Source organism: Callithrix jacchus, chromosome 4, assembly GCF_049354715.1.
Source record: "Callithrix jacchus isolate 240 chromosome 4, calJac240_pri, whole genome shotgun sequence".
Taxonomy (NCBI): Eukaryota; Metazoa; Chordata; class Mammalia; order Primates; family Cebidae; genus Callithrix; species Callithrix jacchus.
In genome coordinates, this window is record NC_133505.1 from 40391330 (window position 1) to 40409724 (window position 18395).

General features: G+C 51.9%; 1 protein-coding gene across 1 annotated transcript in view; it reads left to right on the forward strand.

Annotated features, from left to right (window-relative positions):
- Positions 1–16981: 16981 nt before the first annotated feature.
- The window catches only part of LOC144582113 (metabotropic glutamate receptor 4-like), a 35653-nt gene continuing 34239 nt past the window's right edge, over positions 16982–18395 (forward strand). Inside the window, exon 1 of the mRNA XM_078368927.1 lies at positions 16982–17131. Within this exon, the coding sequence (XP_078225053.1) occupies positions 17029–17131 (103 nt within the window). The 5' untranslated portion in view covers positions 16982–17028. The remainder of the gene's footprint in view (positions 17132–18395) is intronic.

Consider the following 18395-nt stretch of genomic DNA (forward strand, 5'->3'; position numbering starts at 1 on the left):
TGCTCCTGGTATGGAGGGGGTGGAGGCCAGGGATGCTGCTGAATGTCCTATGCTGCACAGGACAGCCCCCAGAGCAAAGGATAATCTTGCTCCACATGCCAGAAACCCTGCGCTAGACAACTAAATCAAACTCCTTTTCATTATAGGAACCTACTTACTTTTCTGTGTAGAGATTTGTTTGGAGGTCCCTCTTTGGCAGAATTAAGAGGGCGATGTTTAAACTTGGTGTTGCTGTTTAATATTACCAAGCATTTTGTTTAAACAAAGATAAAGATGTTCACCAAGACTTCCAGTCACTTCCCACTGAAGTGAACATACCTTAGAATTGCTGACAGACTTTGGAGAAAAAAAAAACATGTTTTAGTAAGTATTACTCACAATCAATGCAAAGGAGAATAAAAGAGAAACTACAGAAGAGTAGAGAATACGCATAACTCTGCTGCCATAAAATGTACGTAGAATTACACTTGTATCCCATATATATTCCATAGACTGGAAATTAGCTTTCAAACCTTGATTGAATTATGATTTAATTAACCAGGAAGGCAAGAGGACTTTCTGGGGGGTACTGAGAGCTTCATATTACATGGGATCAGAATACATATACTGTCTGTTTTGCTTTTAGGTGAGTGCAATTAATAACTGGCTTTGGCCGGGTGTAGTGGCTCACGCCTGTAATCTAAGCACTTTGGAGGCCAAGGTGGGTCGGGAGTTCAAGACCAGCCTGACCAACACGGTGAAACCCTGTCTTTAATTAAAAAATATAAAATTAAAAAAAATAATAACTGGCTTTAGCAGATGCACTCTTTTTCTTTCTTTTCTCTTCTTTGAGGCAGGTCTCATTCTGTCACCCAGGCTGAAGTACAGTGGCACGATCGCAGCACACTGCAGCCTCAACCTCCCCAGCTCAACTGATCCTCCCAACTAATGGGGCTACAGGGGCACACCACTGTGCTTGGCTAATTTTTTTACTTTTGTAAAAATGGGATCTCACTATGTTTCCCAGGCTGGTCTTGAACTCTTTCCCAAGAACAAAGAAGTAAAACCTTTGAAGAGAAACTATTTGTTTCTGTCATATAGTGTCCTGAGAAAGGACCATGTCTTAGGAAGTAGCTGTGGAGTAGAAGCTCTAAACAAAGCTCCACCTAGAGCCAAAATTTCACTTTATTTTGATGAAATGTTGTGTCATTTTTGGTAAAATGGGAGCCCACAAACCTCTCTTCAGGGATCTCTCCAGTGGTGGGGATAATATGCTTCCCTCCTTCACAGTTGTACTTTACAGATAAGTGGATCAAGGTCTCAGTTTCAATTACTTAAAACACCAGTTAACATGGATGTATGCATTCCAGAAAAGGTAAAAGAATGCTCTCTGTCACTGTCGCTTCTCTCACTCACTGCACCCTGAACAAGAACCTGCTCTATCTTCACCTTTTGAATGGGGAGGAGGATCGCACTCCTGCCTAAACCTTCAAGCTTCCAGAGCTAAACCTGCTGCCCAAACAGCATGGTTTATTGTAAAGACTAAACCCTATACCAAGAGCTCCCCACTGACCCACCATGGCAGGGACTGAATCCCATGGGAAGACCCAGAGAAATCCTGGCTCAAAAGGTCCATTGTCATGTCCCTTCCACCAAAATGAAGCCAACATATTCATCACAAGATATGGTATTGATAAGGATATAAAAGTAATTATTGGCCGGGCATGGTGGCTCACGCCTGTAATCCCAGCACTTTGGGAGGCCGAGGCTGGTGGATCACGAGGTCAAGAGATCAAGACCATCCTGGTCAACATGGTGAAATCCCGTCTCTACTAAAAATACAAAAGAATTAGCTTGGCATGGTGGCGCGTGCCTGTAATCCTAGCTACTCAGGAGGCTGAGGCAGGAGAATTGCCTGAACCCAGGAGGTGGAGGTTGCGGTGAGCCAGGATCGCACCATGGCACTCCAGCCTGGGTAACAAGAGTGAAACTCCGTCTAAAAAAAAAAAAAAGTAATTATTATAAAACTTTGACAAATATGTTCTTTTTATTACATCAACTTTTTTGTCCTCCAAATACAAAGAAAATAAGCCTGCACAGCAGGAAAAGTTTTTCCCCTGGGAGGGAGTCCTATTCCCAGTTAAAAAGCTGGAACTGGAGTCACTAGAATGGAGCAAGACTTTCATATAGGACACAGCCCTGGGTCTTGGGGCAGCCAGAGTTAGGGAGGGCTCACATTCTGGGTGACACCAACCTTTGGCTCTCCTTTTTTTTTTTTTTTTTTGTTCTCATTGCAAGAACAAAATTACAGTGTATAAAGAGACAGAGTCAAGCCACGGAAATTTGCTCCATTTTATTTTTTAGAAATGCAATCTCAAGGGAAACCAGACTGTTATGGGCTAAATTGTATTCCCCCAAGTTGACATGTTGATGTCCTAACCTCCAGTACCTGAGAAAGCGACTGCATTTGGAGAGGTCTTTAAGGTAAAATGAGGTCATATGACTGTGCCCTAATTCAACTCGACCAGTGTCCTTATAAAAAGAGAAGATTAGGACACAGATACAGAGAAATGACCATGTGAAGACATAGGGAGAAAATATCTACAAGCCAAAAAAAGAAGACGCAGGAAAAATGTGCACTGCCAATGCCATCATCTTGCACTTCCAGCCTCCAGAACTGTGACACAATTAATTTCTGTTTTCTTTGTTTTTCTTTTGAGACAGAGCCTCACTCTGTTGCGCAGGTTGGAGTGCAGTGGCACAATCTTGGCTCACCCCAACCTGTGCCTCCCAGGTTCAAGTGATTCTCCTGCCTCAGCCTCCTGAGCAGCAGGGACTACAGGCATGCACAACCATGCTAAGAGAATTTTTGTATTTTTAGTAGAGATGGGGTTATACCATGTTGGCCAGGATGGTCTCGATCTCTTGACTTCGTGATCCACCCTTGTTGGCCTCCCAAAGTGCTGGGATTACAGGTATGAACCACACCTGAGAATTTCTGTTGTTTAAGTCACTCATTGTACGGTACTTTGCTATGGCCGCCCTAACAAATTAAAACACACGTACTACCGTGCCTAGTATCTGGACATGGAATGTTTTCAAGATTGTGAATTATCTGTGTTTCCTAAAACTTGAGTAAATCAACTGAAAATTGACAAGCATAGACGATAAAGGGTCATTTCCAAGCCACTTTGGGTCCCATGGTCACCACTCAAAAGTGGAGATGTCCCCAGTTCTTTTCACTTTTACTTAGAATAAAGGTTGTGGTTCCAAACTGATATATAATCACAAGCTGCATTTAAGGTCTTGAGATGCTGAGAAATAATTATTTTGTAATCAGTACTAAAGTAAAAAGGGATTTCTACCTAGAGCTTTGCAAGTCTAATGTTTTCTTCCTGCTTTTAAGGGTCATGTTTCTTAAAATCCTATGAGCTAATGACATCACTTTCATATTTCTCTCTGTATTTACCCCTTGGTACTGGACCCTCACTGCATCTCAGTAAGGATGAGCTGTGTTCTTATGTATTCTCTCTTGAATAGATGTGTTTATCTATGACTCACAGTTGAATTAAAAAGCACCAGGATTTGGAGACATTCTCCTGAGGTCATAGCCATTGAGTCACAAGCACATAGCACCCTTGGTCTTGTTCAGTGCTCTAGTAGGTGTCACAGGAACTGCAGAATTGCATCCCTTTATTTTTACATATTTGATTATTTTCTCCCTTTCTTTCTTTCTCTTTCTCTCTTTCTTTTTCTCTCTCTTTCTCTCTCTCTCTCTCTCTTTCTTTCAAGACAGGGTCTCACATTATCACACAGGCTGCACAATTTCAGCAGACTACAACCTTCACCTTCCAGGTTCAAGTGATCCTTGTGGCTCAGCCTCCTGACTAGCTGGCATTACAGGTGCATGCCACCATACCTGGCTAATTTTCGTTCTTTTAGTAGAGATGAGGTTACCATGTTGGCCAGGCTGGTCTCAAACTCCTGAACTCAGGTGATCCTCCCACCTCAGCCTCCTGAAGTGCTGGGATTACAGGTGTAAGCCACCACACCCAGCCATTTGGTTATTTTCCTAACCAGAGAAGGAAAATGCATGGTGAAATTAAAGTGCAAGAGCCCTAAGCCCTTGTCTTAGGTTTACTGGGCTGGGGGATGGAGAGAGAGAGACTGCCACTGATTCTCTGAATTTCAGCTCCCACTGTTGGTCACTCAACTGAGAGCAGAAAAGTTTACCTTCTGCACTTGGGATATCAGGACAAAGATGATAGGGAGTCCCACATATACCGTGAAATAGAAAAAAGTCCCTCATGCCTAATGAATCAAATTTCAGTTTTCTAATTGCATGTGATTTCCTGCACACCTAACGATTTCTCTTTCCTTCAATCTTCAGTTGTCATCGGGCAAACAGCAACAGCAGAGGAATTGCTACTGAGTCTGACACTCTGATGGAAGCTCTGAGTGGCGACTTTATTTCACATTTAGGTGCCTCTGAGTCAGTGCAGAGTTTTGCCTCACTCCACTCTAACTTTAATTTGATCAGGGTCCATATGCATTGAGACCTCTCCAGCTCCTCATCAGACATGACAAAGAAGGCCATGTCCAGCTCCGGAGGTCCCCGATGGAGTGAGAGGCAGCTCCTAGTGGAGGAGAGCTTTGGAGTGGCCAAGGCATCATAGACTTCATTACTGTTGGGCCACTTGTCTTCAGTCCCATGACCACAATGGATCCATGGGCCTGGATTCACCTCTGATATTTGTGTCTTTTTTTCTTAGGCTTCCACAAGTGGTCTCTGGTTGAGATGGAGGGAAAGGACACAGGGATTTAAAATCTCTGACTACCCAGTGACCACCCCTCACTTCCACCCAGAGGCAACACGACCATTTCACTAAATTCCTGAGGATGTGGCCAACATAAGTAACAGAGCACGGGGAGGTGCCTTGAATAGAGTTTCATGGAAGGGGAGTAGGTGCCCTCTAGACTCTTTGTCTACAACTGCTGAGCTTTCTTTAGCATGAAATGTCACAGAGACAGCCACATTCTAAGCTTGGACCCTTGAATCAATGTGTGTGAGGGTCTTAGCCCTGGCCAAATGAGCACTGAATTTGAGAGAGACCAATAAACCTTCTAAATATTGGAACTCTTTACTCCTTAATGCCGAATCCTGAGTTTTGAATCCTGGAAGTTGGCTTCTAGCCAGGGAGGCAGGTGTCATTATATCTGATCTGCCTCTCTGAGGTCTCTTGTCCCTCTGCCCTTCCCATCTCTCTACCCCCATTAATCCCAGAACAGATAGAATCATTCTGCCTTCTTTGATGCCTCTTGCTATAAACTTCAAAGGTATTTGATTGAATTAATAAATGAAAGCAACTTTAATTAAAGATGAGGCTTAAGGAATGGCATTTGACATGGGTTTAGAATTAATAAGTGGATGTAGTAATGAATTTTGAGAAAATGCATGTAAAATTTATCTTTAATTCCCAATGGCATTTTATTAACTTGCCTGTGGCATTAATAAGTAATTCTAAGTTAATACAAAAACGCAATCACAAATGTGTGAATGCACTGAAGTGTGAACGAAAGGCAGTGCACACAAGAAAAATGTGTACACATGAAGAAATTCTTCATTCCAGGTTTTTACTGATCCCTCTGGTCAAGATGGAGAAAAGTCCTCACATGGTCAAATAATTCAGCATAAAATATAACTGATTGAACACAATTATCGATGCTTTAAATATATTAGAAAAATCCATAAGGAAAAATGATCCTATCATCACTAAGAGTTTAAGTCATAATAAAATAAAGCCTACAAATGTATCTTTTGTTCCCAATTGCAATGATTCTAGGATTGCAGTATTTGGCTTTTAAAAGACCATTTAGAAAAACTCAGGGAAGTTTTCTTAACAAATGCTATAGCAGGACCACAACTAAACCTATGGGCAGTAGTAGAAATAAACAAAGACACTGGCTTTAAAATTTTATTTTGAAAAACCTGTTGGAAGATGCCTCACTAGCTCCTAATTTAACCGCTACCACTTGAGGTCATATGTTAGATTGGCAAAGTCGTAATTTTTATGTATTTTATTTTTGTAATGCAAGTGCTTCACTCTGCTATCTGATAAAGTAAAATGCCAAGCCAGGCATGGTGAGGCATGCCTTGTAGTCCTAGCTACTCATGACACTGACACAGGAGGATTCCTTCAGTCCAGGGGTTCAAGACTGCAGCCAGCTATGATGGTGCCACTGCACTCCAGCCTGGGCAACAGAGTGAGAATAAAATGTCAATGCAAAATCTTAGCGTCAGCAGTTCAACCTTGAACTGATTATGTGGCATACTATTTGGGAGAAGCTGTTGTGTACTATGAAGTTTGGGAAATATCAACAAGAAGTAAATGTTAGTCTTTTTTCTAATTGACAAACTAAAAGAAAATTCCATAAACCTTTAATGCTAAGCTAAATCATTATAAATGAATGATAAAAATTTACCGTACAAAACATAACCAGTTGTTAGGTGTATCTGAAGATTAATTTGAAAAAAGATGAATGAAAGAAGTGTTCTAGGAATAAAAACTACAAAAGAATTATAAAAGCTTATCACGCCCTTGGCTGGAGTTACACAAAGTTACTACTCATCTTTAAATTGGGATGAGCATGGTGGATACTTCTTAAAGTTGACGCAAGGATTAAATGTATTTTAAGGCATCAAAGGCACCTAGAACTGTGCCTGAGACATATTAAGTGCTAAAGTCTCTGTAAATATCTATATAATACCAAATTCAAAGTCCTGATCCTTTGCACATGCTCAATGTGTTTAAAATTCTGTTCATTTCCCCTTCTGCATTCACAGTGAAATGTTTCTGATGAATTTAATGAGCTGTGTGAGGTGTTTATCACCTTTTACATTAAACTTGGTACATTGTACAGCACTCTTATATTGTAACAAATAATTTAACAAGCTAACACAGACTTACCTGTCTCTCGAATGTCTGTGTCCCCCTCTTCTGCGCCATCGGCGCCCCTGCACCCCCAGATCCAGCCCTGTTCTCTCTGCAGGGGCAGGGATGGGTGGGAATGGAGAGCCTGGTGGCAGAGGGTGGGGTTTCAGAGGCAAGAGGAGGGCCCTGCCTTTGTGCTGGTTACAGAGGTGGTTGCATGAACAGCCGTGCCATCTCCTCCGTCCAGTCGCTGGACCAGAGGCCCCTCCATGGGCATCCCAGCCAGTGAGGACCAGGCCAAGGGAGAGGGGGCCTGGCCAGGCCCCCAGGTGGTAGGAGGGGCGTGAGCTTCTGCCAGCCCCTGGCACATGCCAGGGCCTCACAGGGCCTCCCTGGGAAAGGATTCAGGCTAATTGGGGCATTCGCTGGGCAGACTCAGCCAGGAGGTGTTTCTCAGTTAAGAGATGGGCTGGAGGGGTGCTTAGTGCATGTGCAGTGACTGTATGAGAGCCGCCAGGCAGTGTGAGGCCGGGGTGCGGATGCCTTATGGTGGGCACTGCCTGCTTGTGGTTGGTGGAACAGGGCTGGCCATGGTCGGGCAGGGTTGTTGTATGTATGAGGTTCTCACCAGATGTGATGGGGGTTGTTTCTCTGGTGAGTGTGTGTGACCGTGAGTGTGTGAGCTTGTGGTGGTGTGTAGTATGTGATTTTGTGAGGGTGTGCATTGCCGTGTGTGTGTAGGGGTGGGGCTGGGGGTGTGGCGAGGGTGCTGAGAGCCTTCAGGAGGGAAAGGATGTGTGTGCTGCCTTGGACAATCCCGGTCCCCTGGTCCCCGAGCTGTGGACCTCCCCAGCCCTGGATCCTGGGTCCCGGCCTGGCTGAGAGATGAGGCCCCTTTCCTCCGAGCTCCTGCCTTCCTACCTCAGCAGCCCCACCCCACTAGGCCTTGCCCCTCCCCAGCCGCCTTAGCTTCAGCAGGCAACCTGCACAAACACCACTGCACTCGGCCCTCACACCAGCCCTATCAGGTGAGTTTAAACTGTCAGCTGTCACCTGTCTTCAGGCAGGGCCCTTGTCACTTTGCACAGCCAGTGTGCACTTTCCTTCACTTGCTCATTGTTTGCAGACAATTTCCCAAGCACTCGTGGTAAGGAATCGATGTTTTGCTGGAGAAAGTAAAATCCCAGCAGAAGGCAGGATGGAGGGAGACGTCCAGGTGCGTGTGGTACCCACCCCACGCGTGTGGATGCTGAGCACAGAGTGTCACTGTGGACCGGAAAGTAGATGCCAGGTTCAAATGGGGTGTCCAGTGCCTGTGCATGTGAGGAGGTGGCAGCTCAGAGGGGAGGTCACCGAGGGGGTGGGAGCAGGTGAGCAGGTACAGGTGCTTACCTCCGACTCCTCCAGAGCCTCTGCTCTCATACCCATGCTGGCAGTTCCTGCCAAGCGGTCCCCTCAAAACCCTCTCAGTCAGGCCCTCGGTCCCCCATTTGTCTAGCCAAGTGTGGATTACTGCCTGTCCTGGGCAGGCCCTGCACATGTCCTGGGCTCTGTAAGGCCCCCAGCAGAAAGACTGAGCCAGGGAGATAAATGCGGCCCGGCCAGGGAAGAGCTGGGTGGGGAGCCAGAGGGTGGCTGAGCAGCCGAGGTGGGGGTGCTCCTGGCTAAGGGAGCAGTGTGTGCAGAGGCCTGTTGGGGGCACAGATCTGGTCAGATGGGTGGATCCTGGTGGGGACTGGGGTGGTACTGGATGCTGCAGCAAACCCAAATTCACTGTGTGCATTAGGGAGACCCTCCTGGGGAGGAGGTGCAGTCCTTGAGTCACACACACACACACACACACACACACACACACACACACACACGGGGCTGCCGAGGGTTGTAAAGCTGGGAGTATGTCTCGGGTGCTGGAGACTGATGAGCTGGGGAGTGGGGCCACAGGCAGAAGCAGACTGGGGTGAGGGTGACAGGTGATAGGAACCAAGCCTGGCCCCTGGCCCTCTGTGCAGTCCCAGACCCAGCTGGAGCCAGCCCAGCCCTCACGTGTTCCACACCCAGCTCACCCTGGAGGGCCTTTGCTGGCACCTGGTGTCCTGCCTACCTTGAACACCCCTCTGGCCACAGCATTGCTATGTGCGCTCCATTGATTTACATTCAGGCTTCGCTCCAGCTGAAGACAAAAGTAGCACCTGATTAGTCACCAGTCACCAAACCCTCTGAGCAGCTGTTTCTGGTCCCCTTCCTGAGAGCTGGTTTGGGGAAGGGCCTGCTTTGGGAGTCAGAAGGAAGGAGCTGTGTGTGTGTGTGTGTCCACAGGGTCCAGGGGTAGCTTCCAGCCTCTGTCCTCCCCTCTGTCCTCCCCTAGGGGAGCTGGGGGACCTGCTTTCCTGCCCCTGTCCCCATGTGTAACTCTCCACCCCCTACCCTGCTGGGAATTGTTGCCTTCACATTTTGCCATAATGTAGATTTTTCCACTTGAATTCCTAGGGTTTGTCTTTTCATTGTTTTCCTCTCTTTTTAAATTTAAAAGTTTTTTTTTTAAAGGAAAGGAGAAAGTGAGGATGTGCCTATGTCTCTGCTGGCCTCAGGACCAGCTGGCTGGGCCCCGAGAGGCCAAGCCTGGGGACCAGAGGGAGCTGGCTCAGGGTTCGGGAGAAGGACTTTTCACCTTCCTTGTCTGGAGCCCAGTCTCCAGGGTGACAGCTCGGAGGACCCCTGACTGTCTCCCCACACCGGGGAGTTGGGAGGCAGGGGCACAAGCCGGCTCCTCTCGTGGGAAGCCTTTTCTTTCTGCCGGCCCAGCCTGACTGCACCAGGTGGGCACATCCCACAAGTGGCGGGGGTTGGGGGGTCCTTGAAGGCAGGGGATCTGGAGGCTGCTGGAGGGGGTGACCTTGCAGCATAGTGGGAGGACTTTTTGAGACAGGTGGGGTGGGGTGAGCCATGCCAGGGAGGATGGGAAGTGCTGCCAGGGCAGGTCAGAGGGTGCTGCCCTGGTCAGACCTCCTGTAAACCTGAGCTCACCTCAGGCATGGACAACCCCAGGTAGTGCAGTTTATTCATTCTTCTGTTATACAACATTTAGGTTGTTTCCATTTTTTTGCAGGTTCAGACAGTGCTGTGTTGAGCAACTTTGTGTGGGTCTCCTGTGCCCACGTGCTGGGGTTTCCCTGGGGATGAGTGTGGATGGGGAAGCCCTGGCTTGTGGGCAGCCAGCGCATTCAGCATTACTAGACGCTGCCATGTGGCTCTGTGCAGGCTTCTGATGGACATGCCTTGATCACGTGTCCAGTGCCTTAGAGTAAAGGAGGCCCTGAGGGATTGGGCAAGCATAAGTTGGTTTTGATGGGTGGGACGGCCCAGGGAGAAGGGGAGGCATGGAGCCTGGGTAGGCTGGGGAGGAGGCGCGGAGCTGGGAGAGGTAGCGGGTCCTGTTGGAAAGCAGTCAGGGGCTGGCCTGGATCCCAAACCTCCCAGTGCAGTGGTGAGAACCTCGCCTGGAGGTGGCTCTGCCCCTGCTACTGTGCACCCCCGGGCAAGGCCTCTCTGGCCTCTATCTCTTTACTGTCCATCCAGCTTGGGCCAGGAGGTCTCCAAGGTCCCTACGGACTTGATATGCTTGGATTTTCTTGGCAAGTGGCTGTGGCTTCCTGCCCCTGGCCGGTGAGCAGAGGCTCCAGCTTGACTGGGATGGCAGAGCTTGCAGCTGGCAAGTGGCAGTTGGGTGTTTGTTAGGAGCCTGGGGGGCTGGGGTCCTGGCAGGAGGCTGTGCAGAGGCTTGCCAAGGGGGACCCAGGAGAGCCAGGGAGGCGATGGGGACTCCCAGGCTTCTTCATGTGTGTCTCCCTCCACATATGATCCTGTGCCTGGAGCCTGGGGGGTGGAGGGCTCAGCCTCTGCCCTGAGATAGGGGGAGGGCTTTGTGGGCTTTAATTTGATTACATCTCCTCTCACTGGACCCATGGGTTCTTATTTTATTCAGTGACACTGGGGGAAGGGCACAGGGTGAGGAGGAGTGCCCCTCCCTGGGGGAGAGGTCTGAAGCGGGCATCTGCAGGAGTCTTAGCCATGTGGCCCAGGGACTGGGCAGAGGGATGGCTGCTGGGCTTGGTGTGACTTTGGGTCTGTAGCAGCGCAGCGTGGAGTGCACAGGGTGGGCTGTGTCAGTGGTGGACATGGCTCTATGCCAGAGCGTGCATTCTGTGTGTGTGTGTGTATCTGCATGCTAACCCCCCTAAACAACAGAGGCGGCAGAAGAGGCTCCGGCTCTTGAAACAGTGCCCTTTATTCTCGGTGGTTGCTGTGGAGTAATTGCTTTGCAAGGAAAGGGAGGGGAGGGGCTGCAGGAAGTGGGGGCCTCTCCGCCTGAGGGAGGTTCTGGACACAGACCCGGACTGCAGTCCTGCTGACTGGCTGTGCGACCTTGGCTAGGCTATTTAGCACCCTGAGCCTCAGTTTCCTCATCTGTAAGATGGGGATATTAGCACCTGCTAATGTGTGAGGTTCATGGAGACTGGGCCTCGCACGGTGCCGGGCATGTGGTGGGTGCTCAGGGCCTCCGGTCCTCTCTGGCTGCAGTAGGTGCCAAGACAGCAGTTGAGGCAGAGGTTGTGCCACTGCCAGGAGCTTGTATCTCCCCAGGAGAGGGCCTGGCTTGTGAGCCAGCTCCTTTCCCCACACCCCTGAGCAGCCATTGCTGACAATAGGGCTGTGAAACAAAGGGACTCCATGGTCACTTGGTTTCTCATCCTGGGGGCAGCAACACTAGTGGGCACTCACCCCAGGGCGGGCGCCATGCCTGCCATGCTCATGGGCACACAAGCCCTCTTAACTCCACAACCCTATCCCTTCCCTTCATGACTGGCTGACAGCTGGCCGCTGGAGCCAGATGGCCCAAGTTCAAACCCCAGCTCTGCCCCTGACTGTCTTCATGAAACTGGGGAAGATACTTAACCTCTTTGTGCCTCAATTTCCTCATTTATAAATTGGAGATATGGTGATTACACTGACCTCAGGTGAGTGAGTCCATGTAAAATTTGCAGAGTAGCATTTACCATGCATTGGACACTCCATAAATGTTCCTTAGTATTATGGAGCTCTGCATGCTCCCTCCCCCCGCTCTCCCCTTCGGTCTGAATGTCCTGAAGTTGTGAGAACATCAGACCCTCCTCAGACTGCGCTTGCATCTCAAGTACCTTGTGGCTCACTCACCCTCCTGCTAACTGAGCTGTGGCCACCTAATCCTTCCTTCACCAGCAAAACGAAGCTTGCAAGATATGCCCTGAGGTGCCAGGCAGGACCATCACATGGATCCTCTTAGAGGAGCGTCACTCAGAAATATGACTTAACAATTTCTCCCTGTTTGAGAGCAATTAACTCCCTTCCCCTGCCTTCCTCCTGGCTCCTGCAGGCAGGTGGCTCATCCTCCCCTGCCTTCCCCTCCCAGTCCAGCCTCTTCCTCTGTCCATCTGTCTTCCCAGATGTGGGGGAGAAATGTCACAATTGGCCCACTTCCTAAGTGGAAAGAAACCATATGGAGGGTTTAGCTGGGAGCTGAGAGGTGGCCCGGCCAGTGGCGCAGCCAGTAGCTGCCTCCCGTGGCTGTCTCTGTGGCCCCAGACTGACAGGGGCCCCAGTCCTACCCAAGCACCCTTGCTCCTTCTCCCCTTCCCATGAGCTCCTAGTAACCATGCTCTTCTCTAGCACTTGGGACTCCTTGGTGTGTTAGGAGGGACCCGAGGAGCTGTGTGTGTGTGCACGCGTGTGTGCATGCATGTGTGCGCGTGTGTGTGTGTGTGTTGTGTCCTGTGGTCCCATGCCAGCAGGCGCTGGGCACAGAGCAGCCACTCCTTCCAGGGAGGGTACCCTGTTCTCCCTAGACTGCCTACTGCCTGGCCACTTACATCCTCTAAGGACTCAGCCCGGTGTCACTGCCTTTGGGCAGCCTTCCCTGCTGGCTGTCTCCCTGCCCATGGGTAGGGGCCCCTCTGTGGGTGGAGCTGGGTGCTGGCACTGCCCTGTGGGGCTGTGTTTCCTGCAGTCTGAGCCCCTGGCAGCTCCACCCACAATTTTCTGATGTATTGGGACAAGTCTGTGTAGAAGGCTCAGGTGGCCCCAACCTGGACCTCAAGGGGTACTTAGCCAAGGTGTTTGGTTTGAGGCACGTGTTGAGTTGAGTGGGATCCAGAGGAGGGCAGCAGCTAGATACCAGGGCTGGCTTCAAGATTAATCCCTCATGCTTTTCCATCGACTGCCACCAGAGGCCTCTGGGGTCTTATTCTCTGGGGTCTCCAGCTCCTGGACTCAGAACTGTGTGGCTCTGGGTAAGCCACTTCTCTTCCCTGAGCTTCAGTTTCCTCATTCGTTAAAGGCAGTGGCTGATACCAGCATGGCCTGCAGATGCTCTGTACCCGGAGGTCGAGTGGGATTTAAATACATGAATGACATCTGTCCCCTGCCAGCACTCGAGAGGCACGTCTGGGGCTGGGGACTGGCTGCACCCAAGTGCTCCCCGGGCCTCTGATGGCCTCCCAACCTGGGCATGAATCCCGACAACACCAAGTATTGACCCTCTCCTGATGGTTCCAGCCCTAGTGGCTGCGCATGCTGTTCTTACCAAGGGCCTGGTGATGGGGGCCAGGGACAGGAGCCCTGAGAGGTGTGCAGATGTGGGTGTAGCAGCCACAGTGCCTCAGGGTGGGCTCTCTTCCCAGATTTAACCCTCCAAGAAACGTTATGAGGTGGTTACAATACAAATAATCAACATTTACGAAACACTAGGTACCGGATGTTGTCTTTACATGCATTACCTTACTTATTTTATTACAATTCTATGAAATAGGTGATATCATTATTTTCACTTTATAGGTGATGTACGTGCAGCACAGAGAGGTTCAGTAACTGACCTAAGGTCACACAGCAGTAAGTGGCAGAGCTGAGATTTGAACCCAGGCAGTCTAGCTCCTAAGTATGATGCTGTGCTGCTTCTAGCTGCTGTATGGGGAAACTGAGGTAGAGAGTACTTAAGTGACATGCCCAGGGTCACCAGCTGGTAAGGGGAGCCAAGACTGATACTGCAGCTATTCTGACTGCACAGCCTATATCCAGAGGCTGGGACCCCAGGGTTGGGAGTCGGGCTGGGGAGCCTGGGCGGCACCCAGCCCCCATCTCCTGGAGTGTGTTGGGAGAGAGGTGGGGAGACTCAGGCTCCCCTGCCTGCCTCAACTAACTGGTGCCCCTCCTGCAGGGGGCGTGTGCATCGCCCAGTCGGTGAAGATACCCCGGGAGCCCAAGGCAGGCGAGTTCGACAAGATCATCCGCCGCCTCCTGGAGACCTCAAACGCCAGGGCAGTCATCATCTTTGCCAACGAGGATGACATCAGGTGAGGGCAGGCAGCAGCGGGGTGGGCATCGGGATCCATGCAGTGTGGGCAGAGCCATGGGTCCTGTCCTACTTTCCCAGGTGAGCCTGACCCCACCCTAGGATCCAGAGGTGGGTACAGGTGAGTGGGTGTGTGGGCAGGGAGACCCTCAGGCTGGAGTGCAGGCCACTGCTATGGGGCACCACTTCCCTCCCCTCTCCATTCTTGCATCCATTCCAGCTGCTAGAGATGGCTACCTGGGTGATTTAACAGAGGGCTGAGGCTATGGGCTTGGGGCCAGACCACTTAGGTTCTAATGCTGTTCTCCCACCTACTAGCTGTGTGATCTCAGGTGAATTTCTTAACCTCTCTGGGCCTCTGCTGCTAAAAAACAAATGAGCTAATGATACCTGCCTGACAGCATTTGAGAATTCAATGCAGGAATGTGCATAAAAGGCTTAGAGTAGCATCTGGCATGAAATAGGCACCCAGTAAATGTGGGCCAACCCTCAGCCCCTCCCTCCTTTCTGTGGTGAGCTCAGGATACAGAGACGAGGTCTGGGTTGTGTGTGGTTCTAGTCTTGGCTTAGGCTCAGAGCGACCAGGCTGAGGGGAGGCACAGCCTTGTCCTCAGGGAGCCCCAGGCTGGGGGGAGATACTGCCCTGCTCAGAATCTGGTAGGGTCCTCTAGTCCCCGCTGGCCACTTCTCCTTCAGAGAGGAGGGTGAGAGCAGGTATGACCCCTGTCAGGCCTCCTCAGATATCTGACCCAGGCTGGCAGAGCCTGCTGTGCCCTCAGACTCCCCTCACTGGACCAGCCAAGGCTGCCCTGTGTGCCCAGCCCTTCCCAGGTGGCTCCTCCTATTCCTCACCACTGCTCCCAAACCGTTTCTCATTTGGAAAGGCCCTAACGTGGACTCCAGCATTGCTGCAAAACAGATCCCCTCCCAGGCCACTGGGGGGTCCCTGGAGGGATGGAGGAGGGCTTTGGCCTCAAAGGACAAAACGACCAACTGCAATGGTGGTGTCTCAGGCAGTGAAAGGCCAGGGAGGGGAGCCCTCCAGTCCCATCCTGACACCCTCGCAGCTGTACAGAGGCAGCGCCCAGTCCCTTGAGGCGTGCAGGTCCCCTGAGTTCCGGCTCTGAACGTTTCTGACGGCCACGGCTCAGCCAGCTCCTGCCCCCTACTCCCACCCCAAAGCCTGGCAAGACTCGGCTCCCTCACCCCACCCCGCTCTGCAGCTCACTCCAGGCCTGCTGTTTTGGGGGACACCTTCAGCTCAGATGGACCCACGTGCTGGGAGGGGGACTGAATGCTCTGGGCCTTTTGTCCCAGAGAAGAGGCCCCTAGGGGAGGTCTGGAAGGGAGCTAGACTGACTTCCGGAGCAGGCTGCGGGAAGCGGGTGGGAGGAGGGGGTCATTTCTGGAAATCCACATGCGTTTTCATAAGCAAACAGAAGTAAAAATAAACCCAGGTGACTCTGCAGGGCTGGACGGTTGGGAGCTCTGGCCATCTGAGGCTGGCCGGATGCAGGTGGGTATTAACAGGGTGTGGGTGTGGGTTCTGAGAGCAGCCTTACCTGCCGTTAGTGGTGACCTAGGATGTGGGGGCAGGGGCTACACCGGTGAGCGGGGCTGGAAGGCCTCAGGCACTGGGAGATGATGGACGTGGCGGGGGGATGAGGATGAACAAGACCAGCTCAGGTGAAGGCTCTGCAGCCTGGAAACATCCATTTCTCCCTGAAAGCCCAGGCTCTCCAGCCCCTGCTGGCCGCCTCCTGCACAGGCCTAGCAGCCACCCCTGAGCCCTGGGGTCTGTGCTCTCGTCCCCACTGATGGAAGGGCCTGGACAGTTTCTAGTATCACAGCCTCTTGCTTGCTGTGTGACATGAGCAAGTTCCTTACCTCCTCCCTGCCTAGTCACTCCGTGGGAGCTGGGTTAGGGGAATGCTGCCCTTTCCTCCTTGTTTTCCCCTCTGGAGAGATATCTTGGAGAGGCCACTTCATTCATGCCTCCCGAAGCCCTGGCTGAGCGCTTGCTGCAGGCTCTGTGGCCCAGGCTGGGCTTTCGGGTCCCTGGTTTGATCTGGATTACCATCGCAGGCAGACTGGGCTGCGTGTGAGCGTAGGGCAGCTGCATACCTGCCTCCCTCCATCACCCACTCCCACTCAGAGTGTGGGGAGCAGCTGTCGGAAGGGCCTGGGCTTTTGGCACAGAGGGCGGTGAATGAAGAGGGAGCCTTGGGCCGGAGGCAGCATGTGCAGTGGGGAAAGGGGGCGGTTGTGTGGTGGTAGATGGGTGTGAGGATGGGCAGGGTGTGGGGATGCATGGGGCAGGAAGGCATGTGTCTCAGGCGATGCGGTAGGCAGAGGTGGTTCTGGGGCCTGAATCAGACATGGGGTGGGTGTGGATCTGGGGGTACAGTGGTGGTCTTTGCAGGGACAGATGGGGGCCTGGAGAATTACACTGGGGCTGCAGGCAGGCGTGGGCCCAGGGGCAGACAGGTTGGATGAGGCAGTAGCCATGAGCCTGTGGGTAGGTGGGGGCAGGGCACGGGGGACCCATGGGCATGGGTGCCGGGACAGTTGTGGACTCTGGGCTCCTGGGGGTCAGGGCTGTGGGCCCACAGCAAGTGTGGCCAGGAGTGGGGGCAGGTGCATGGACAGACACGGCTGGGCTGGGCTGGTGTGTGTTTCTACAGGTGTGTGCTGGAGGCAGCACGAAGGGCCAACCAGACAGGCCATTTCTTCTGGATGGGCTCTGACAGCTGGGGCTCCAAGATTGTACCGGTGCTGCATCTGGAGGAGGTGGCTGAGGGGGCTGTCACCATCCTCCCCAAGAGGATGTCCGTGCGAGGTAGGCCGGGCGGGCACTGGTGGTCGGCGCCATTCTGGACTGCTCCTCCTCTCGCCCCTCCCACTTCCTTCCTTTCCTGCTCCTCCTCTTTCCAAAGCCGTCCTTCCTCTTCCATGGCCCCCAGCCTCTTGTGTTTGGAGGTTCTAGGTTGGGAGGTCTTTTATGCCACACTCAACACAGCAGAATTTGAATCCAGATTCAGGACCTTTCCTCCTCCCTTCTCAGGGATTTTTTTTGGGGTGGAAGGTGTGTGGAGAGTCCACTCAGAAGAGGGCTGGGAGCTGCCGGCCAGGGCTACAGGACAGGGCTTTTCTGCAGAGTCTGCCTGGGCTTGGCAGGCTCTGGGTGGCACTGAGGTTGGGCCTGCCTTGCCCTGAACCCCCTCCTCTTGGGGCAGAACCCACAGTCTCCTGGGCAGGAATGAAGTTCTCTGGCCAGAACCTCACAGGGAATGAGGTGTGATGTTCCCATGAATGGGCTGATTTGGCAGGGACCTGACAGTCCTCACCATGGGGAGAAGGCTCCCTGGGCCCTCTCCTTCCCTGCCCTCCCTCCCTTCAGTAGGAGCCAGCATTAATGGAGCTGGGAGGGACTGTGGACATCGGCCTTTCCAAGGCACCTCCCAAGACACTGAGGCCTGAGGAGGGGAGGGACTTGCTCAAGGTCACACAGCAGTGTCCTCTCTTCATCCTGAGGCAGAGGGATTGCCCAGGCCCATACCTGTCCATAGGCCCATGGCTACCCTGTCATCCAAACCTGCCCCTGGGCCTACACCTGCCTACAGGCCCAGTGTAAACCCCCAGGGCCACATCTGTCCCTGCAAAGACCACACCCATCTCCCCCTCCACACCTGCCCTGTGTCTGGCTCAGGCCCCAGAACCACCTCTGCCCAGCCCCATCCCCTCAGACACATGCCTTCCTGCCCCATCCATTCCCACATCCATCACGCATCCAACCCCCACCCCCATCACACACAGTGGGAGTTTCCAACCACCCCAAGCCATAATCAACACAGTGTGGGGATAACTGTGCTTACGGTGCTTACGCATGCCACGCCCCTGACGGACAGCTCCTTTAGTCTCCCAGCCACCCTGTGATTCACTCTTGCCCACCTTGAGTAGATGGATATGCAGGGCTCAGAGAGATTCAGGCACATAGCGCAGCGAGCTGCCGAGCTGGGGCGGAAATCCAGGACTTGCCTGACAAGTTCCTTTTCTCTCAGGAACATTTGAGAACGGTGGTCCTCATCTGGGGGTGATTTTGC